Raw genomic sequence first — 23,675 nt, 5'->3', positions numbered from 1 at the left:
TTTTGAGACCATGATAAGTCAATATTCTATATATATGTATGAAAATCCTATCTCCTATTTTAGTGATTCAGTTAATACTCCACCAATCACAACTTTTCATATGGTTTTTTTTTTTTTTTCCTTTTTTTATAATTTTTTTATGGGGTCTTCTATCCTTATAAATTAAGTAAAGTTTAACTTTAAAAAAAAGAAATATATATATATATATATATATATATATATGTATATGTATGAGACATATGAGATTATGCAGTCAGTGGAATTTAAAGCGAAACATTGAAAATGGGACAAAATTTTTTCATTCAATCAATATTCTACATGGTCGGCCAGTAACATTGAGTGTGCTATTTAGAGGCTGTCAAGTTTGAACTATTTCATTATGTGTAGCATTTTGTTTTGTCAAACTTAAAATGGCACGTAATATTTTTAAGTTCTTACTATTATCGCTAACTTGTGCAGGAATTTTGCATTAATAATTTGATAATACATATGCACTATAATAAAATAACATTTTTTCACTATCCAAAAGATTAGAAATCCAAAAATGTTATGAATGAATACAAAAGAGATATATTGTTACAAGGTAAAAATTCATTTATAACATGACACCCAATTTTTGTTCAAGAGTAGATTCAAATTAGATCAAATGAATCGAAGGGGACTGAAATGAGGCATGGAGCTAGGTGGGGATCCAAAAGGGCTCGAGCCCCACCTGACCTTAAAAAAAAATAATAATAATTATAGGTATTTTCTCTACAATTTTATATTTGGGTCCCTCTTCCAAAAATCTTGGCACTACCCTACAATTTTACATTGATTTCATTGTAAGAGCATTTGCATAAGTTATTGTAAAATAGCATAAGGCTCTAAATTTGCCCAAATAACCCCAAAATACACCCACATCATTCTATGTATCATTGTACAAAAATACATTTATATTATAGTAATATAGTAAGAAACAATGATATTTTGTGTTTTTGTCTTTATTAGTAGATTATTGCATTGTAATATATTATGAAACAATGATTCTGTGACTTTAGCTTTTAAATATTAACTAGTCATAGACGTGGGAATTTATAATTATTTTGTAATTTTAATATAATTTATAATTTATTTTCTAAAATTTGTTGGAAAAAATTTGTTCTCCCTAAAAGTTAAACAATTTCTAAAATTATTTTCATCTTTCTATCTCTACCAATATATCATTCTATTATTGTGTTTGATTGATATTATTCCTTATAAGGTGGTCCATTTTCTTCGAAATTATGTTATAGTATGCTATGTTTTTCTTTTTTCTTTTTTTTGTACAAATAAAATTTTTAAGTTTCAAATAAATTATTCAAATTCTTCATTCTCTTAAAAGGAGATTATTATGATAATCAAAACTTATAACAAGCTTATATAGAATGTATGTGATTTATTCTCTAAATTTTATTGTAGATAATAGTACTTTCAACCCAAACTTGTTTTTTTCCATTCTTAAGCAAGTACACCAAATACTACTTATGATGGGGAAATAGAAAATACAAACCAAAACATATGAACACAAAATAGAGTTTTAAAAATGACAATGATTCATCAACCTAAAGTAGAGTTGCAAGAAATAATAAAAATTTAAGAGTAACCACTTTGTGATGTAGGACAGAATCTACAATTTAATTATTGTAATTTATTAATTTTGGTATTTAATTTGTAATTTTCGTTATTTTAGGTTTAGGGTGATTATTTCCTTATTTTTAGGTGTTTTTAATGCTTTTTACGTCAAATTTGGATCCTGTTATGGTTAGGTATCAATTAGAAGTTATTTTAGAATATATTTTCTTGTCTGTCAAATTTTACGAAGCCCTTTAATAGGCCCCTAAGTATGTACACGTTTTTAACAATTATTATTCAATCAATAAAATTTAGACTTTTGTCTTTCTATTTTCTGGTGGATTCCAAATCCTTTCTCCTTGTAGATTCAAGGACTTTTGTGGATTCAAAGAACTCTCATGGATTCAAGGTTATTTTTAGAAGCAAACATGTTTTGTTTCTTGTTTCCTAAAGGTAGACGTCAGGGGCGGAGGCACATTATGCCTTGGGTCCCCCCAAAATTTTTTAAAACCTCTATAATAGTAGGAAGAAATAGGTCTCACACTTTCTCATTTAAAAGTTGGCCCCCCATGAGAAAAACTTGGCCCCTCCTCCAATACGTAGCCATAAAAATGCCTCACCTCAAATTCCTACTTTTCAGCTTTTTGACTTTTCCTTTCATTCTCTAAGACATGTCAACCATATCCCACATTTTTTTTTCTTGAGTGAGGCTATGTCCTATAGCTATTCAAAGTCCCATGTTGTACTGGTGTATTGGTGTGGGAATTATCATTAGAGAGTAGAGAGAGGATACATTATTAGACTTATTAGTAGGAATGAAATTTATTTTAAATTTAGTTGAGATGAATGAAATTGATTTTGAATTTATTTTTGACCATAGTAGTCTAATTTGGTTGAGTTTAACTGCTATTTATTTTATAGTTGCTTATAGTGACTTTGTTATATTTAATTTCTATAAATATTATTTCTTGTAAATGTAGTCTAATTTTGGTTAGATTTTATATTTTTTTTTCTAAAACTGATGCATGAAGACATGTATATATGTATATATGTCATACTTTGTATTTTTCTTGAATTGCAAATCAATATGATAATATTACCTCGGCCCCCCCCCAACCAAAAATTTCTGGCTACGCCCTTGGTAGACATGTTCTGCTTCTTGACGCTTCTACATCCTACATCATTTGGTATTAGAGCCTTGACTTATCCTAGTCTGATAGCTGACATATGAGACAGTAGCAATTCCAATGATAGAAAACTTAGCAAGTATTACATGACATATAGCTAGAACTCACAAATATCTTTGTTGAAATGCCGTCATTGGAGCATGGAAACAATAGGGATAACTGTCACAGAGACATAACTCACAAGCAACCTATTGGTAAGCAAATTTCATATAAACCTTATAAAAGAATTACAAGTTTTAATGGTTATTTTTATAAAGAATATTTTCTTGGTTGGTTACTTGATTTAGAGGATTTATTTGACTTTGAAAATATTTATTATGAGAGAAAAGTTGGACTTGCTTTGTATAAACTCAGTGAGTATGCCTTACGTTGGTGGGAATGAGTACAATTTGATAGAATCCGATAAGGTAAAGACAAAATTCGTTCATGGCCAAGGATGAAAGAGATGCTTGCTATCAAATTTTATCCTTTGGATTGTGAAGAAATCTTGTCGTATACAATACAAGATTATTATTGGCCAAGAAATTCACACTTGAATTATTTCAAAGAGCCATATTCCACCACTAAGAGAAGAATTGCATGTTGAAGAAAATACTTTTCTTGAAGAATATGTAGAAGTCAAAGAAGAAAATATAGAGATTTTTGAGAAAATTAGTGAAGGCCTTGCTATAGAAGAAGAACCTAAAATCAAGGTTGTGGAGGAGATTACTGAAGACCCTATTATAGAGAAAAATCTTGAGGTCAAGATAGTAGAAACCATTAAAGAATAAATTATAGAGGAAGTTGTCAACGATCTCGATGAAGTCAAGTTAGATGATTGCAATGTTCAAGTTCCTATTATTTTGGTGGGAGACATCGAAACAAAGTTTATTGACTTTATTGGGGTGGAAAGATTTGATTTGATTATTGACTCTTATTCAATGAATATTGTAAATTGCATGAAGATCAAGGGACAAGAAGTTTAAGTTGCTCAATTGATGACTTTCAAGTTTAGCAAGAAGATATGGAAGATGAAGTATTCAAAGTATTTATTCTCTTGGCATGGAAGATTTCATATTTCAAATGGAAGATTTCATATTTCAAAAATGAACTCGAGGATAAGTTTGTTTCAAGTGGACGGGTCTGATGTAGGACAGAATCTACAATTTAATTATTTTGATTTATTAATTTCAGTATTTAATTTGTAATTTTCGTTATTTTAGGTTTAGAGTTATTATTTCCTTGTTTTTAGGTGCTTTTAATGCTTTTTAGGTCAAATTTGGTTCCTGTTATGATTAGATATCAATTAGGAGTTATTTTAGAATATATTTTCTTGTTTATCAAGTTTTACAAAGCCCTTTAATAGGCACCTAAGTCTGTACACGTTTTTTGAAGAATTATTCAATCAATAAAATTCAAACTTTTGTCTTTCTATGTTCTGGTGGATTCTAGATCTTTTCTCTTTGTGTATTCAAGGAAACCTCGTGGATTCAAGATTATTTTCAGAAGCAAACGTGTTTTGTTTCTTATTTTCTAGAGGTTCTGCTTATTGACGCTTTCACATCCCACATCACTTTGTCATGAGAGAATGTGAGAGAGAACAATAAGAAATTTATAGAAAATAAGATGAAAATAAAAAGATTAAAAATTAAAGAATATATATAGTAATAAACACTAAATTATTCAAGTCATGGTATGTAATAAAATAACATTATATTCCTATATACTATGTTTATAATGTAATAGGATAACAACTATGAAATCAAAGAGAAGAAAAAAAGTTAACAACTTAAAAATATAAAACTTAATTATATCAACCCAAAGTAAAGTTCCAAATAATACAAAAATTGATCAACCTAAAGTGAAGATGCAATAAAAATAAAAAATAAAAATTGAGAGAGAGAAATAAAATAAATAAATAATTAAAAAAATTGTGTGCGAAAACTATGCATAAAATGGGAGAGAGAATTAGTAAGATGATAAGAATAAGAAACACCAAAAATAAAGGAAGATAAAGGGATGGAGGAAAATTAAGTGATATTAAGATAGATAATAGTGAGGAGAAGAAAAGGTAAAAGGGAGGGGAAAAGTTAGAGAAAGTGTAACAATAATTAAGTTAGGAAATTAATAAGAAGAAAAAGAGTTAAAAATAGGAGAGAGGGAATTGGAAAAGGTGGATGATGGGCTGCTAACGTGACTCAACAAAAGAGTAATATATATATATATATATATATTAATAGGCAAAGCTGAGAGAAAATCTAATTAGATTTTAAATTGAAATTCAATTAGAGTCTAATTTTACGCCACTTGTCTAATCTAAAAGATTTCAATTAGAGTTTAATTTTGAAACATGTATCCCATCTAATCTTAATCTAAGTTTTTTTAATTTTTGTTCCGAATGAGTTAATTTAGTGTAGAAAATAAGGAATTCAATATAAATAAACCATAAAAAACATAATTATATATCTAGCTAACTCTATACATAAAATTAGAAGAAGAAAGAGTTTGAATGATTTTATATTTATGAGTATTTTTTTTGTATAACTAAAAACAATTCAAATTTATAAGTTATTTATGTAATATACCATGACTATGTACAGTCTATTACTAATTAGGTAATATATGTGCGTGTGTGCGCGCGCGCTTTTTAAAACTAAAGTTTAGAGAAAATTCAATTATAATCAAAATTGGATTTTGTTTTTGTTAGCTTTCCATACAAATTAAATTGTTTAAATTTTTGCTATTATTTTTTCTCTAAACTAATGAGAATATTTTTTATAGTGTTTCTATTTAGAATTTTGTATACGAAAATATTGAACGTAACAAATTGTAATTAAGCTAAACGATTCCATGCACCTATCCCAACTCAATTTAGGAAATACTATTTGACCAATTTATTATTTTATCTTGTGTCATAATTAGTAGAATTTCACAAGCAATAATTGTCAATTTATATTGTATATGTAGAATCCAATAATGATTTTCAAAATTATATACATAATATAAATGTAATGAGAAACTTGGCATAACCAATATCATGAAAATTGTAAAGAAAAACTATTTTAGCACCTTCAAATAATCTGGTCAAATTATGTCCTATATCGTCAAACTCAAACTAAGAGCAATAGCATCATTTAGTACAAAATTTCCATCTATTTTGTAAGAAAAAAACCTATTTTTTCTATTTTACACACCCACTTTTACAAAATACCCACGTCAGTTAATCTATTCTACACATTTATTCAATAAAATATTCATTTCTTTAACATTGTCATCTCTTTCACAAACCCAACACAACCCACATAGCCACCATCATCAAGTAACCATCATCATCAACCCAACCATATGAAATCTAGAAACTCATTCAACCCAGCCATATGAAATCCCAAAACCTACTAATCAAACTGATAGGCCACAAACTGAGTGACTCCTTGTGATAGAAATTAATTAATTAATTAGCCAAGTTAATTAATCAATTTATCATACAAACACATGGTAGCACAAACAAATCACCAATAAACTAATAATGCAGTGGGAAATAAATAACACGGTGATTTGTTTATGAATGGGGAAAACCTAACGGCAAAAACCCCACCGGATGATTTTCAGGTCACCACTCCCGAAACTCCACTATTATCACAACAAACGGTTACAAGTAAAGGAATCCAAGTACCTTTCCAACCTACAGTTGAACCCTTAACCCAATACCCAACTGGACTTGTTCTGTAGTGACAATTCCCTTTTTTGATGCATGACTACCAAGTACGTGACTAACCAATTTGATGCGCGGATCCCAATACGCGGCTTACTCCTTTGCACGAATCCCAGTACATGACTAACTCCACAACAACCCTTTGATTGTTGTAGTTGACTTGTAGCAGCTTCACATAGAAACACCAATAAGATCTTCAATGTTGGTGCAAAAGACTTTGCTTGGTTACAGAACCCAAAGGCGTACAAGAAAGGCAACAAGAATTCTTTCTTCTGTAGAAGAAGGTTTTGGGTTTCAAAAAGAAAACCTTTTGAAGCTCTCTAGGGTTAGGTTTTTCTTTTTCCCACCTCCTTTAAATAGGAGCTTAATGGGCTCTCCTATTCCAAATAGGTTTACACAAACCTTGGGTTTTCCTAGTCCAATAAGAATTATACAAACCCATAAACAAATAGCATTTTAGAATAAAAACATTGTTGGCTATAATCTGAAAACCCGTAAGCTCGATCGATCGAGGCATCTGTCGAGCTTTAATGAATCTCGACAAATCGAACAGGTGTCGAGAACTATAGATTGCATTTTTCTTGAACAGTTCTTGAGTAATCTTCATGTCTTCAATTTAACCACTTGTAATGATCATCTTGAACCTACTTAGATTTATCCAAATACAAGTAAAGTGCGTTTTGTCAAAGGATACGCCAATTACATAAAAAAAATGTACCCAACAATCTCCTCCTTTGGCAATCTGTGACAAAACCACAAGAGTACATTGAATATCCTAGATTACATTCTACTCAAGATTATAGAATAAATAAGCTTAGTCTAAAAGATCTGATCCTTGGAAGTTGCTGCAAGAAGAAGGTTCGGAATCTTGACTTGGCTTTAACTTGTCTTTCTTGAAAGGCACTAAACAAAACACATCAAGGTACCATGTGGAAAATAATGACAAGTTAAATAAACAAGAAACATGTGTATAAAGAGAAAAAAAACAACACATGTGAGATAAAGAGTGAAACATATACATCATCATCTAATATAGAAACAACACATGATGTATGTAAATGGTTACAAAACCAAAAGATACACAACACAAAAAATATATCAATATCAATGTGTATCAAACTAACACCCTAAGTTAGTTACAACAAAAACTTTCTTCCCTCTAACATGAAGTTCTCCCCCTAAATCTATTACTCCCCCTAAGGAATGATATTCAATTATCAAATTTCTCCCCCTTTTTGACACGATTGTCAAAGGGCATAAAAAGCCAAAAGACATGATGGAGACAAACAGAAAACTGACATAGAGGGAACAAGGAGAACAAGAAACCATAGACCTGGAAGAAAAAGAAAAACAAGATGCTATGGACATAAAGGAAAAAAATGCAAAACAAAGAAAAATGAAATGCATGCAAGGGAATCTCAATTGATCAAGAGGTGGCAAGACAGGTGTCGAGCATAATAGACGTCGACAGATGCAGCTGTCGAGGGACAAATCAACAAAAGGCTAAAAAGATCTCGATCGATCCACTAGGTGTCGAGAAGCTATCGAGGAGACAGGAGCTTTCTCAATCGATCCATCAGGTGTCAAGAAGCTATCAAGATTGCGATAAGAAAAAGCTAAAGAAACTCGATAGATAGCTAGGTATCGAGGAGGTGTCAAGGAGCTGTCGAGCTAGCTTTTAAAACCAGTTTTTCGACATGTGAAAAACACAGATATGAATGCAATTAAACAAGCAACTCAACCACAGATCCAATCAACATATTAAACTTTCAAAATCATTTCTCAATTAAAATTTTAAGCACATGGATCTTCAAACACACACACACACACTAAACAAGTCTAACCAATTTTATATTTCAAAAATAAATCAAGACAGTTTAGTGAGCATACATTAACACATGTAAACCTTTGTGATGGCCAAATCACATTGTATCTGCACATGTATCAAAAATAGCAAAGAATATTGCGTGTTGTGTGTGAAAAATATCGCAAGATTGCATAAATGTATATATGTTATGACGATTTGAGATATGAGAAATTCACTTTAACTCACACACAATCATAACTACTTGATGGGGACTATCACCTTTGAGGTACATCCTATAACTTCCACATCTCCTAGAATACAAGCTTGCAATCATATTTAAAACATTTTTTTTTATCTTTTTTTGCTTTTGATTTTTCTTTGCATATTTTTCTTTTAAGCATATCATGCATGGCCATATAAAAGAGAGAAAAGAAATACCCAATGATATTTGACATTCTAATTTTGCTATGCCTAAGCACACAAATGTCATTGACACTGCACTTTTGCTATGCCGAAGCATACAGGTGTCTTACTATGATTGGTGGGCAATAGTGGCGAGATGGTTTTTTATGCCTTTCTCTCAAGATTTTTCAGTCCTTCCCGTTAAAAAGAGTGATATGTGTGTTAAGTTTGAGAGACAACTTAATCATACTCATCACAAACACAGCCCACAAAGCTCACTTGCTTAGTTGTGCATAGAGATGCTCATCTAAACTACAAATGATACAAAATTTAGAAGACTTTATTTCAATGGCTATCCAAGGTACACAAGTACCAAAGTACACAAAACACACACTGTTTTTGTATTTTTTTTTTTTTATAAAGAAAAACAAAACAACGCAAAAACTAAAAAAATAACCAAACAAAAACATGTTAAACAAACAAAGCATAAAAACTAGACTGACTCAAAACATGAAAGCAAAACACATAAGTAATGCACACACAAAAACAAGAAGAGAGAGAGAAAAGTGACAGAATTACTTGGAGTCATTTTCCTTCCACACCTTGGAAGAACCTTTCCGTCTAGTAAACCCTTGAACCAGTGGTGAAGGGGAAGAATTAAAACCGTTCAAGTTCGAAAGGAACATGAGGGCTTTGAGAAGATCACCAAGAGGAGCGAGAGAGGATTGAAGCTGATTCTGGTTCCCAGATGCTATCATGTCGTTGCTCTGTTGAGTGGCAAGCCACTTGTAGCAATTTGTCCGAGTATGATTGGCAGCTCCACAATGATGACAGAGATACTGCTTCTTTTGTTTAGGCTTTTAAGAGTTAACCTTCTTAGCCCTAGGGTTTTTAACATCTTTCTTCTCAAGCTTAGAGGGTGCTTCTAAGATAGATTTACCCTTATCTAAGTTCTCACTAGCTAATTCAGTTTTAATCTCATTGTTCTCAGTTTTAACATTATTAGCAGGCGGAACAAAAACAGTAGTACTAGAAGAAGCAGTATTAGAAGAAGAAAGTCCATACCCTAAACCTGTTCGATCTGAAGTAGATTTCTGAATGCTCAGCATCTCATCCAGCTTTGCGCTTGAAGTCCTCTCCAATTGAGCTTTGACTTGAAACAGTTCTGCTTCAAGCTTCTTGGTTTTCTCAGCCAAGAAATTGTTCTCGAATCTCAGTGCTCCAATAGTCTGATTGGCCTCATCAAATTTTGTGGAAAACTCCTCACGGTCAAGTTCCACATCACTGAGCTTCTTGGTGGTTAGCCTATATAATTTCTCATGCTTCTTAGAAAGCTTATATAGCTTCTCATAGGTCGTATGGATGTCATCTTGATCATCCATCTTCTCAAACTTAGATTCCACCAGTTCCTCTTCTTCAACCACATCTTTAACAATCCCATCAGTAGGATTGACCATGACTGTGAAGGCATTTAAGATTTCGTCATCCTCATTGTCGGAATCATCCTCAGGCTCAGTGTCGCTCAAGGTAACAACAAGTGTCTTGCTCTTCCCAATGCTCTTGAGGTATGTAGGACACTCATGCTTCATGTTATTGAAACCTTGACACCCAAAGCACTTAGGTCCTGAGGGAACAGTGTACTGACCACCTTCCTTAGCATCCTTCTTCCCTTTGTCTTGACCTTTAAACTGAGAAGAATTGGATTGCCTGCGGTCCTTGTCGAAACCCTTTCCATTGGCGTTCTTCATAAACTTCTTGAACTGCCTGGTGATGTAGGACTTCATCTTAGAATCTTCATCATCAAAAGATTCATCTATTTCACTGCTCTCGGCTTTCAGTACCATACTCTTACTTTTACCCAACTTGCCTATTCTTGTCAACCCTAACTCGTAGGTCTGCAAGTTTCCAACCAGCTTAATTAGAGAAATCTTGTCAATATCCTTTGATTCTTCTATTGCCATAATCTTGGCATGAAATCTCTCGGACAAAGATTTAAGCACTTTCCTCACAATCTTGGGTTCAGGAATGGTTTCCCCAAGATTGAAGGCTGAGTTCACTATGTCCTTTAGCTTGGCATAGAACTCATCGAAAGACTCATCCTCCTCCATCTTTATCTCTTCAAAGCTTGTAGTGAGCCTCTGAAACTTTGAGTCCTTGACAGCCTTAGTACCCTCATAGGTTGTCTAGAGAATGGTCCAAGCCTCCTTGGCAGTTTCAGTGAAGGATATCTTCTTGAACTCCTCATTGGTGACAACACTGACCAATGCATTTAAAGCTCTGCTGTTGAAGTTTGCCGCCTTAATCTTAGCATCATCCCAGTCGGCTGGCGCTTTTGTAGGCTTAGTCCAACCTATCTCCACAGCTTGCCACACTTTCTCATTTAAAGACTGCAAGAAAACTCTCATGCGTACTTTCCTGTATGCATAGTTAGTGCCATCAAATAAAGGAAGTATGATTAATGATTGTCCTCTATCCATGACAAATAGGGGTCAATGGATCAACACAACAAAGATTAAACCCTAATCAAAGTGTGTCCGCTCTTATACCACTTGATAGGCCACAAACTGAATGACCCCTTATAATAGAAATTAATTAATTAATTAGCCAAGTTATTAATTACTCAATTTATCATACATACGCGTTGTAGCACAAATAAATCACCAATAAACTAATAATGCAGCGAAAAATAAATAATACAGTGATTTGTTTACGAATGGGGAAAACCTAACGGTAAAAACCCCACCAGGTGATTTTCAGGTCACTACTCCCGAAACTTCACTATTATCACAACAAGCAATTACAAGTAAAGGAATCCAAGTACCTTACCAACCTACAGTTGAACCCTTACCCCAATACCCAATTGGACTTGTTCTGTAGTGACAGTTTCCCTTTCTGATGCATGACTCCCAAGTACGTGACTAACCAATTTGATGCGCGGATCCCAGTACGCGGCTTACTCCTTTGCATGAATCCCAGTACGTGACTAATTCCACAGCAACCCTTTGATTGTTGTAGTTGATTTGCAGCAGCTTCACATAGAAACACCAATAAGATCTTCAATATTGGTGCAAGAGACTTTGCTTGGTTACAAAACTCAAAGATAGGCCACAAACTGAATGACCCCTTGTAATAGTAATTAATTAATTAGCCAAGTTATTAATTACTCAATTTATCATACAAACGTGTTGTAGTACAAATAAATCACCAATAAACTAATAATGCAGCGAAAAATAGATAACACGGTGATTTGTTTACGAATGGGGAAAACCTAACGGCAAAAACCCCACTAGGTGATTTTCAGGTCACTACTCCCGAAACTCCACTATTATCACAACAAGCGATTACAAGTAAAGGAATCCAGGTACTTTACCAACCTACAGTTGAACCCTTACCCCAATACCCAATTGGACTTGTTCTGTAGTGACAGTTTCCCTTTCTGATGCATGACTCCCAAGTACGTGACTAACCAATTTGATGCGCGGATCCCAATACGCGGCTTACTCCTTTGCACGAATCTCAGTACGTGACTAATTCCATAGCAACCCTTTGATTGTTGTAGTTGATTTGCAGCAGCTTCACATAGAAACACCAATAAGATCTTCAATATTGGTGCAAGAGACTTTGCTTGGTTACAGAACTCAAAGGCGTACAAGAAACGCAGTAAAAACTCTTTCTTCTGTAGAAGAAGGTTTTGGGTTTCAAAAAGAAAACCTTATGAAGATCTCTAGGGTTAGGTTTTTCTTTTTCCCACCTCCTTTAAATAGGAGCTTAATGGGCTCTCTTATTCCAAATAGGTTTACACAAACCTTGTGTTTTCCTAGTCCAATAAGGATTATACAAACCCATAAACAAATAGCCTTTTAGAATAAAAACATTGCTGGCTATAATCTGAAAACCCATAAGCTCGATCAATCGAGGCATCTGTCGAGCTTTAATGAATCTCGACAGATCGAGCTTCTATCGAGCAGGTATCGAGACCTGCAAATTACACTTTTCTTGAACAGTTCTTGAGTAGTCTTCATGTCTTCAATTTAACCACTTGTAATGATCATCTTGAACCTACTTAGATTTATCCAAATACAAGTAAAGTGCGTTTTGTCAAAGGATATGCCAATTACATAAAAATATGTCCCCAACACAAAAAAAGAATAAAAAATGGATCAAAACCTAAAAGCCATAGATTCGATCAAAACCCAAAAGCCATAGATCCAAATGGCAAGAAGGTAATGGAGCTCCAGCTAGAACTCGCCAGATCCGGAACCAGTATCACTTTCTTGGAGCTTCAGATTACTGAGGCAAGGCCTTGTATCAATAATCCAATGATCAGAGAGGCCAAGAGAGTCAAGGCCTTGGATCAACGAAGACTCATCGAATCAACGATAGGAGAGGCTAAGAGATAGGAGAGGCTGAGAGATCGGAAAGGCTAAAAGAGCCAAGGCCTTGGATCAACGAAGACTCAATAGTTAAGATGAGAGAAAGAAAGAGCTGTGATGAAATGAGAAAGAGAGAGTTGAGATGAGATGAGAGTCAGAGGTACAGAGAGGAGAGAGAAATAAATACTAAAATAATAAATAGAAGAGACATAGTAACCATACATATATGCACGGTTACTGTAATAGTGGTGCATATTTGCACACTTTTACACTGACTGATGTGGGCATTTTTTTGAGTAAAATGTGCAAAATGATGCACTTTTTGTATTATGCATGATTTTGCAAGATCAGCGGTTGCTCTAACATTAATAGCACCACTACAATTTACCATTCTCATGCGTAAGTAAGTATTAGATACTAGTAATAATAATAAATACTACACTTTAACTTTAAATATATAAAAACAGATTAAAGATACATCTAAGAAAACAATTTTTGACAAACTGCTTATGGTTTTATTTGACAAATAATCTCTATGTACTCGATATAATTTTCTGCTAAAAGAAAACAGATATTGACATTTTTGTACATGTATGTGGAGGACCTTGGAAGTTGGAAGGTTTCTATAAATCGGCCTAAGACCATCGTGATAGCTAAAATCAATTCATGGGCTTGAAGTGAATACAATTTGAGGTGTTACAACATGTGATTGTGCAGTTTGCTAGCTTTGAGTTGCAATAGCTTTCCCAATTGCGCTAAAATGGATATAGCGTGGTGGAATACAAAACAACATCATTTCCATTTCCATAGATTTCATTTTACGGTTAAAATTTTACTATTTTTTTCCTAGATGTAACATTATATAGGATACTCTTTCATATTTATATATAATATTTAATTTGAAGCATAAAATGAATTCATTTCTAATGTAGAATAATTAGTACATGGACATAACATATCTAACGTAAGGTAAGGGAAGGAGAAATAGAGAGAGAGAGACAGACATATTGTGTGTAATCCTAACTAGTTCTAAAAAAAGGGCCACTGTTTACACAAAGAAACAGAAGTCATGCTCCAATTCCTACACATTGAAAACCAACTTCTTGTCCAAAATAAAAAATAAAAAGGCAAACAAAAAAACAAGTTGATATTTCATTGTGTGTCCATCTCCTGTTCTTCAACATTGGGAAGCCAAAATATATGATCCGATCCCTGCAATATATTTGTACGTTTTCATTTGTGTTTTACATACCTCTAAAATTATCCCCATCATTGGTAACACTTGATATATATTCACTATCACCATCTCCCTCTTTTAACTCTTCAATCATTCGAACAACCTCATTAATATCTAACCTTCTCTCCACATCCTCCTCACAACAACTCAATCCAATCTTCAAAAGCTTTAAAATTTCACTTTTGCTGTTCTTTGCTCCCCCCATTTCTAAATCAAACACATCACTCACCAGCTTTTCCTTAATCATTGTGTTAACCCAACTCGCTAAATCCGCATTTCTATCATGAACATGTGTGAGATAGTTCTCTGGGAACTTGCCTGTTAAAATCTCCAATATTAATATTCCTAAACTCCATATGTCAGTCTTCTTTGTTATGCGGCCATGTTGTGCAAACTCGGGTGACTTGTAAGCCATCATGATCTGTTGAACAAGGTCAAGGTTGATAACTGGGGATAGAGCATAATCAGCTAGTATGGCATCCATGGACTCATCTAGAAGCACATTTGAAGATTTTAGGTGTCCATGGGGTATAATTAGGCTAGGGATGACATCATAGAGGTAAGCCAATCCCCGAGCTACACCTTTGATTATTCTCAAACGGGTTGGCCAATCAAGTGCTGGTTTGTCTTCATAATGATTGCCTAAACAAACAAAAGAATCCATGTAATTGATGTCACATCAACAACAACAACAAAAAAAAAAAAAAATTATAAATTACTTTATAGTTTCCTGTTTAAAACTTGATATATTAGTTTATAAGGTTTATATAATAAAAATTGTAGTAATAAACATCATGTAAAGCATGGAGAGATTTGATTTCAGAAAAGAAAAAAATTTGTAATAAGTAATTTAGTATTACAAAAAAAAGTGACTGCCAAATAATCACAATTGAGTAATTCGATTTTGATAAGAGAAGAAACCTACCATGCAGGACACTAGCTAAGCTACCATTCACAACAAAGTCAGAAATCAACAGCTTCTCTTCTTTCCTATAATAATAGGCCACAAGAGGCAGCAAGTTGGGATGACTCAAACTTCCCAGCCTTGTCATATGCTCATCAAACTCTTCTCTTCCCACAATGTTCATATGCTTGTACCTCTTTACAACCACGACTTGATCATTCATTATCATAGCCTTATATGAAGACCCAAATGTTGCACTCCCTAAAATCTCTGCTGAGGCTCTAAGTAGGTCTTCCAAATCAAACTTCTCTCTGTCATCCCTAACAAATGTCAACTTCCCATGTTCAGACTTCACCTTATGTTGTCCAGTGTTCACTGGTAGTGTAGGTTCCACTGGTTCTGGTCCTGAATAGGAAATATCAAACCAGTTTTTGTCGTGCAAGGTTGAGGTTCGTTCTAATGGTTTCGATTTCTTTTTAAAGTAGAATATGAAGAAAACTGCAATAATGACTGCTGCTACAAGAACTACCATTACCACAATAGCAGTGATTTTAAAAACTGACAACTTCTTCCCGCCTTTCTTGCATGATTCTAGAGGTGATCCACATAGGTTAGCATTGCCTGCATTTTTCTCAAAAAAAAAAAAGAAAAAAAGAATCAGATTCCATAATGTTGCTAAGAAAAATTAGAGTAAATTATTCCAAACAAAAATAAATAAAGGTTATGTTTCACATATAAGCAAGTATAACATGCATGGACATTCTTTGATAGGTGCTTTTAAGGCTCACTCTCCACAATGGTAATCACCTATTGGTGTGCATTTACTTATCTACATGCTTGGAGGGCATTACAACCATAGGCAATAAGTCATCTATTATGGTAATGAATTGATTCCAAATGGAAAATTAACCAACATGAAATTAAAGTTAATGAACCCCAAGGGGACAATTTAGTGGTTTTGGATCTTGTGTAACGCATGAGATCCCAGAGGAATTTCTTCATGCAGTTATTTGGTATATATCAGATGGGAGAACTACACATACCAAGGACCACTTATATCCTCTTAAGAGTCCAAAACACCCAACCACATTAGCACCCAAAAAAATTAAAAATAAAAATAAAAGTTAATGTATATAACTCTAAAATATAAATTACCTGAAAAAGAATTGGGATCCATATTGCTTAAGCTGGCAGGAATTTGACCTTCCAAATTATTGTTAGACACATTAAACTTCCTCAAACTCTTCTGTAGAAAATCAGGTATTTGGCCTTCAAATTTGTTCCCATCAAGTGACAACACCAAAATTTTAGGCAAGGCAGCAAGGGATGAAGGAATTTTACCCGTAAACTCATTATTCGCCAATAAAACTTTCTTCAAAGATTTCATACCAACAAAGGCATCATCCGGAATCTCTCCATTGAAATGATTAAACGATAAGTACACCGATCTTAATGCAGTAAGTTTGTTGAAACTAGGCATTGAACCAGCAAAGGTGTTGTTCATGAAGCTCAACGTCCTCAAATATTGCAAAGAAACAAGTGCATCAATATCTATGTTACCCATTAGTCCCATGTTTTCAAGCTGCAAACCCCGAACATGTCCCTTGTGACATTTAATACCAATCCAGTTTCCTCTATTCTCATTACAAGGGTTTACATTAGGATCCCAATTGTTAATAGCTTTTGTATTTGCTAATGACTCCTTGAACGTCAAAAGGATCTCCTTGTCTGATGCCTCGAAGGATGTCATTACCATGTAAGATTGTATGACAATAAAGATGAAGAACAAGAATGTTGGTCTTGTTGGTGCGCGCATAAGCCTAGCCAAGCGCGCACCCATCAACATGGTTGTAGCCTGAAGATGGTGCAAATGAATTGAAGGCGGGTTTTTGATTGCATGAGACCCTCTTTTTCTTTCCCTGTTTCTTGTTTCTTGTTTTTTTGTTTTTTGTTTATTTTTTTGGTTTTTTGTTTTAATTAATTACTTATTTATTTATTTCCTACTGTTTCTTTCTTACTTGTGGTAGGTGTGAAATTCCAAAAACAACAAATGGTGGTAAGGAAAATGAACGGCTTAGGACAATAAACTAAAGGTAGGTGAAATTTTGGCAAGGTTTTTGGTTAATTTTGCATGACAGCCTTGGGATGTTAATTTTGTGTTAAGAGGTTGTGATTGGAGGTGGGAGAGATCTAAGGAAGGCCTTTGAATTTTGATATCGTTACAAAAATGTTCGAATATTTTTCTCCTTTTTTCCATTTTTTTTAATTTCTCTAATAATAGGTAACTATGTAAAAATAGGTTTTCTTTATATAATAAATATGATAGAATTAAAACTTATGGTGTTCAAGTAATAATGATTGCTAGCTCTTGTCATCAAGTTAAAATATCAATTGGTTTTTTTGTATACGTGGGATTTGAGTCCCAAATGATCACTCACATACCTTTGAATCTAATTAACCATGTAGAAATAGGTTTTTTGTTTTGATAAATACGATAAAATTTAAACTTATAGTGTCCATATAATGATGATTGCTAGCTCTTATCACCAGGCTAAAATATCAATTGGTTTTTTGTTTACGCTGGATTTAAGTCTCAAATGCTTTTCTAGTGAGCTAACAGAAATCCAAAATTAGAAATTTCAGCATTGATCACAATGTGTGTATGTATATATATATAGTTTAAATTACACCTAGTATAACTCCACAAAAGTTACACCTCTTTTTTCTTCTCAAAAAAAAAGTTACAACTCTTTTAGAGATAGGCTTATATGATTCTTTTACTTTTACTTTAACATTTACGCCATTTATACTATGCGTGCGTTTAGACTAACGTTGTTTTACCAATTTTATCCTAAAGAATTGATTGGATGATGCCGAAAGTATTGTAATTCAATACTAATAGCTTCTCAAAAAAAAAAAATATATATATATATATATATATATACTAGTAGAATATTCTCATTTATTTTGAGTACTAGTAGAATATTCTCATTTATCGAATTATTATTATTATATTTTTTTAAGGACGTTAATTTTATTAAGCAGATACTGGTCGAATACAAAGACATTATTATAAATGAATATCTAGTGGAATGGACAATTCAACAACTTTACAAATCATGATTTTTTTTTTTCCTTTTTACTTTTTGATAGATAAATTAAGTCAAATTATATGCAATATCGTGGAGACACAAACAAATCACCAAATAATTTAGAGTGCAACAAAAAGTAAATTTGACACAATGATTTGTTGACTAATCAAAATCACAAAACAAAAATCACACTGGGTGATTTTCAAGTCATCGCTCCTATGAATTACTAATCAAAATCAAGAGTTTACAAGTACAAAGAATTTTACCCCAACCCTGACTTGTCACAAAGTACCTACCTACAATAGAATCCTTAATTATGCCAATTCCCAATTGATTTTGTAGAGACTTCTTCTTTGCACGGATCTCAATACGTACTAACTCCCAGCACCTGGAAGCTTGTTGTTGGATGCAAATTAAGTTCTTCAATACACTTGAAGAGAAGGAAGTACTTGTTCACAAAACCCTAAGGCACATAAAAACAAAGTAGTTTCACAATATGTGTATAGATTCTCTATATGAGTCTCTGTCTATGATGACAGTTATAAAATAATATTTTTATCTCATCTAGAAGTTCAATAAACAAAACTCTAGAAGTCTAAGTCATCATGGCCGAAAAACAAATCTAGAATTTCTAGATCAAGTAGTGTCGAGCTTGTATCGAGGTTCATTAAATATCGATAGAAGCTTTTATCAAGCTTGTGTCGAGGTTCACTATTTTCAGTTTTTTACATTTGTTTCTTTGTGCAGTTTTCATGTCTTCAATAATATCATTTTTCTTGTTTGTTAAACAAACTTCATGATATTATATAATCCACTTAAAAGTAAAACTACCCAAATTCAAGGTAAAGTACATTTTGTCAAAGAATGTGCCAACTAATGAAAAATATGACCCTAACACTATTACATGTTATATTATTAAAACTGATTAAATCTCCAAAAATTAATGACATTATATACCATACAGAATATGCACCACACATAAGCCGCATGAAGAACTGTCTACAAATTGTTTTAGAATAAGATTATAGAAAATCTGAACAAATTGCTGGGATTATCACCTCAAATATGTATATAAACAAATAAAAATAAAAAAGTCAAAAACTTAATTAATTACTTGTTAGGTGGTAATGACTATGATCACTAATTAAGCCCGTTAGAAGTAGTTAGGAAAGGAAGGGTTGAAACAAGGTCGGTCAAAGCAAATTGTGTTTGGAGTTGAAAAGTTTATTGACTACTACCAAATGCAAGTATCAACAACAGCTATAGATCGAACATGAAAAAAAAATCAAAACACGTAACATATGTAGTAACAGTAGCAGCAAGTCCACAAAAAATACAAAATGTCAATTAAGTACGCAAGCAGTAAGAATTTTGAAAATATTAAAACTCTCACGTGTCCTTCTCATGGCACACCAAAATATAACAAACTATGAGAGATGTGCTGTACAAACTAACAAAGTCATATAGGTAGTCAGATTGTTCAAACATGCTTTCAATTAGGCTAACAGCTGTACTTTTAGTCCAATGATGCTGGGGCGCAGCCATGTTTTTTTTTTTTTAAACAAAAATTATTTAGTAGAGAGTATTGATATTCCAACTTATTAGCTAGATTATTCTACATACGCTATAAGCCTCCTAATAAACAGATAGTTTGGTGAATTAAACATGAAACTTTTAAATTTATCTCACGTCACAGTCTCTTAAACTAACGAGTTCACCACCCGGATATCCTGTAGACAGCCTCCACCCCCATACGGCCGATGTGACACAAAATGACAAAATTAGAACATCCCATAAAGTCCGGACCTTGTTCCTGTTTCAGGACTGAAGAAAATATTACTAATGCAATTAAAAGAAAATAAAAATTATAAAAATGTGTTTCATAGTCGTACGTCCTAAGGTTCCACTTCCAAGTTCCATGTCTAGTCAATAGTCATGAATAATTTATGTGTGACACGAAGTATTCAATGTGAAAATGAGTTGTACTATATATAAAATTTCAACTTTCCCTTAATTTTCTTTCCGGGTTTCAAATTTCAAACCAAATAGAAGAAATTACGTGCAGACATGCTTTTCCATGGCTCCCCCTTGGACCTTAAGTGAATATCTCAGCAAGAAATTGAAAAGTAGCATAACACATGTATCTAGGAAAATATCTATATCTCCCCCCCACATCTCTCCTCTCTATATCTCTCTCTCTCTTTCTCTCATATTTAGTGGCACACACAAAATATAGCAAGAAAAGTGTTAAAATGGCTAGGATAGATATGTTGGTTAAGCTATTCATGGGGTTTGTGTATGTAAATGTAATTCTTGGCTACGTTGAGAGCTCTTACTCTGGTGTGACCGGGTATCACGATGCAATACGCCGTATGGCTTTGTTTAAGGCTGCACATATCATCCGCAATGGAGCCCCTCAACCTCAGAGCTATTCAACACCACTGGTAATTAATTCCCAAGATTTTCTTCTTTTCTTTTTTAGATTGGTATCATAGGATTAGATTAAGTCACCGATATATTTATTTGGTATAAGTAAGATTTTATTACAAGTTGTTCATATTCATTATATTCAATGTTAAGAAATTTTATTCGTTAAATTAATTAGAACCCCACCATGATTTTTTTTTTTTTTCTTTTTTAACATATGAATATTGTAGATGTATATTACGACCATGATTTCAAGTAGCATTCCAATTAAAGTTGTGAATATAACACTACTTTCTCTTAATTTGCTTGTGAATTTTGGCAAAACATTGATATGGTACTAATATGATGGTTGTGATTTGTGAACTTATTGTGATGTAGGTAGTATCAAGATCACGTGTTCTTCACGTGACCGATTATGGTGCTGATCCTACAGGAAGATTGGATAGCACTGAGGCACTTGAGCAAGCTATTTCTGATGCCTTTGGATCTCCAGTTGATGCCCACTTGATGGAGGGTATTGCTGATCTTGGAGGCACTGAGATTCATCTTGATGGAGGGACATACAAGATCAGCCGTCCATTACGTTTACCAAAAACAAGTGGCGGTAACTTCATGGTACACAATCTATAACACATAATTTTATTTTTCTGAGTTAATTTGGCTATCTAAACCAAGGTTCATATTACAGTACACACTTCTTCTTCTTTTCAATAAATCAATTCTATTTTGTTCATTTAATTTTCTAATTATATTTCACTTTGAATATGTTATGGTATGACAGATTCATGGAGGGTCACTTCATGCATCCAACAATTTCCCGATGGATCGCCATCTGATCGAGTTGTGGCCATCATCAGCTTCTTTATCGTATGAATATATTACACTCAAGGACCTTATGATAAACTCCAATTTTAGAGGGGGTGGTATTTCCATAATTAATTCACTAAGAACCATCATAGACAATTGTTACATTTCACATTTCACTACAAATGGTATACTAATCCAAGATGGGCATGAGACCTACATTAGAAATTCTTTCATTGGTCAACACATTAACATCGGCGGTGACCACCGTGAGAAGGACTTTTCCGGCATCGGAATTAACATCATGGGCAATGACAATGCGGTCACAGATGTGGTCATTTTCTCAGCATCAATAGGAGTTATGGTATCAGGGCAGGCCAATGTGCTCACTGGGGTACATTGTTATAACAAGGCCACTGCATTAGGTGGGACTGGCATTTATGTTAAGGCACCCGGTTTGACCCAAACCCGAATTATGAATTGTTACTTTGATTTCACTGGTATTGTGGCTGAGGATCCGGTCCAGCTCCACATAACCGGGTCATTCTTCCTTGGGAATGCCTTTGTTTTGATCAAGTCCTTGGCAGGAGTTGTGTGTGGTGTGAACATTGTTGATAACATGTTCTCTGGTGATTATACAGGGGTTGAAATTGTTCAATTAGAACAATCAAATGTGCCATTCACAAATATTGATCAAGTAATTGTTGATCGAAATAATGTCCGAGGCATGGTACTTAAATCAACGGTAGCAAGAGGTTCAGTATCGAGTAATGGGACGACATGGACCGTCGATTTTTCAAGGGTCCTATTGTTCCCAAACCTAATAAAAAATGTGCAATACACATTGCATGCAGGTGCTACATTTCCTAATCATGTGTTACGGAATATATCGAAGAATTGTGTCACGGTCGAGTCGAACGTGCCTGTATCGGCAACATTGCATGTATCAGTGGATCAAAGCATGGTTGGGTACATATGATATGCGACATGGATCTAATTGATCGTGTTTTTTTTTTTTTTTAAATTTATTCTTGTTTTTTTCTTGATAGTTGACACAAATGTATGTATATGATGGACATTAAAGCATATACAACAATAATATTATGTGTAAATTTCCCTATGTCTGCCTAAATTGGCGGGTTAAACACTGTTGTTTAATTGTGAGTCAAATACTCAAATTATGACTTGGAAATTTCAAGATTTGACCATTTTGCTTTTGGGGCTCCATCTTTCTTGGGTTTTCAATCTCAAGACTCAAGTTGTCAATCTGCTATCAAACTTTAGCCCCACTAGAAAGAAATCCAGCTGCCTTTCTAGGACGAGGGTTGATTATTTGCTTGACTATGACGAGAATTGCCTGACCTCTACATAATAATGATAGAAAATTTTCCTTTTCAAAAATTAGAGCGTCTTGAAGATTAATTTGGTCAGATTTGTTGAATTAAACTACGCGCTCTTCAACAATTAACGTTAGGGAAAAAGTTAAAACAAAAAACAGAAATTAGAAACTCTAAGATATCGTTTCTCCCCAAAAAAAAAAAATCCTCTAAGATATCATATCTGAATAAGTTTTTTTGGTCATGAATTGAAAGTTAACGACCCATTTTGAACTCCAATTTTAGCTAATTAATTGAAAGAAAAATCTAGAACCATTCATTATTATTAACTTACCAAACACAACAATTTTCACAATAATTCAGTTATTATTGGTTTTTATTTAAACTCATCATTGTAACCACTTTTCTTTATTTACAACTAATGACTAGTCGCCTTAACAATTGTAAAATTTTTTGTGACTCAAAAATTATTGAGATATATCATATATCAATGTCTTTTTTTACTCAAGAAATTTTTTGACTAGAATAAGAGATGTTTAGAGAAAAAATTAGGTGTGCGGAAGAAAATGTAATTTTTTTTTTCCCTTTTAACTCTCTCTAGTTTCTTTGGTTATGACTTATGACAATAATGAAAAAGTCTATAGTTTCTATATATCTCTCTTCTTCTTCTTCTTCTTCTTCTTCTTCTTCTTCTTCTTCTTTATTTTATACTAGTCAATTTGCGCACACAAAAGACACTTAACATTGTTTGAAAGTTCCCTGTTGCTCTAAATCCCCTGCTTCATTCCAACAGTTTATATCGACTACACAGATCTTGTAGT

The 23,675-nt window shown here is 33.4% G+C and overlaps 2 protein-coding genes across 2 annotated transcripts; one reads left to right on the top strand and one right to left on the bottom strand.

Moving 5' to 3' along the window:
* Positions 1 to 13,979: 13,979 nt before the first annotated feature.
* Positions 13,980 to 17,139, bottom strand: LOC115992684 (pollen receptor-like kinase 4). The gene is made up of 3 exons (XM_031116909.1): positions 16,350 to 17,139; positions 15,216 to 15,815; positions 13,980 to 14,932 (listed from the first exon to the last, which is right to left on the bottom strand). The coding sequence occupies exons 1-3, from the start codon at positions 17,038 to 17,040 to the stop codon at positions 14,298 to 14,300; spliced, it is 1,926 nt and encodes a 641-aa protein (XP_030972769.1). The 5' UTR covers positions 17,041 to 17,139; the 3' UTR covers positions 13,980 to 14,297.
* Positions 17,140 to 20,441: 3,302 nt separating this feature from the next.
* On the top strand, positions 20,442 to 22,582 carry LOC115992769 (polygalacturonase QRT3-like). The gene is made up of 3 exons (XM_031116990.1): positions 20,442 to 20,730; positions 21,092 to 21,328; positions 21,495 to 22,582. Exons 1-3 carry the CDS (start codon positions 20,539 to 20,541, stop codon positions 22,494 to 22,496), a joined length of 1,431 nt encoding a protein of 476 aa, XP_030972850.1. The 5' UTR covers positions 20,442 to 20,538; the 3' UTR covers positions 22,497 to 22,582.
* The last annotated feature ends 1,093 nt before the right edge of the window (positions 22,583 to 23,675 follow it).

The sequence above is a fragment of the Quercus lobata genome, chromosome 5 (assembly GCF_001633185.2).
Source record: "Quercus lobata isolate SW786 chromosome 5, ValleyOak3.0 Primary Assembly, whole genome shotgun sequence".
Lineage (NCBI taxonomy): Eukaryota > Viridiplantae > Streptophyta > Magnoliopsida > Fagales > Fagaceae > Quercus > Quercus lobata.
The sequence above is the reverse complement of the archived record's forward strand: the minus strand, read 5'-3'. Positions and strand labels throughout refer to the sequence as shown.

Excerpts from the sequence above, each read along its gene's own strand:
- LOC115992684 (XM_031116909.1), bottom strand. The coding sequence starts at position 17,040 with ATGTTGATGGGTGCGCGCTTGGCTAGGCTTATGCGCGCACCAACAAGA. Across the intron at positions 15,816-16,349 it reads GGATCCCAATTCTTTTTCAG|GCAATGCTAACCTATGTGGA; the intron begins GTAATTTATATT and ends AGAAAAATGCAG. Across the intron at positions 14,933-15,215 it reads CTTAGCTAGTGTCCTGCATG|GCAATCATTATGAAGACAAA; the intron begins GTAGGTTTCTTC and ends TTGTTTGTTTAG.
- LOC115992769 (XM_031116990.1), top strand. The coding sequence starts at position 20,539 with ATGGCTAGGATAGATATGTTGGTTAAGCTATTCATGGGGTTTGTGTAT. Across the intron at positions 20,731-21,091 it reads AGAGCTATTCAACACCACTG|GTAGTATCAAGATCACGTGT; the intron begins GTAATTAATTCC and ends ATTGTGATGTAG. Across the intron at positions 21,329-21,494 it reads CAAGTGGCGGTAACTTCATG|ATTCATGGAGGGTCACTTCA; the intron begins GTACACAATCTA and ends ATGGTATGACAG.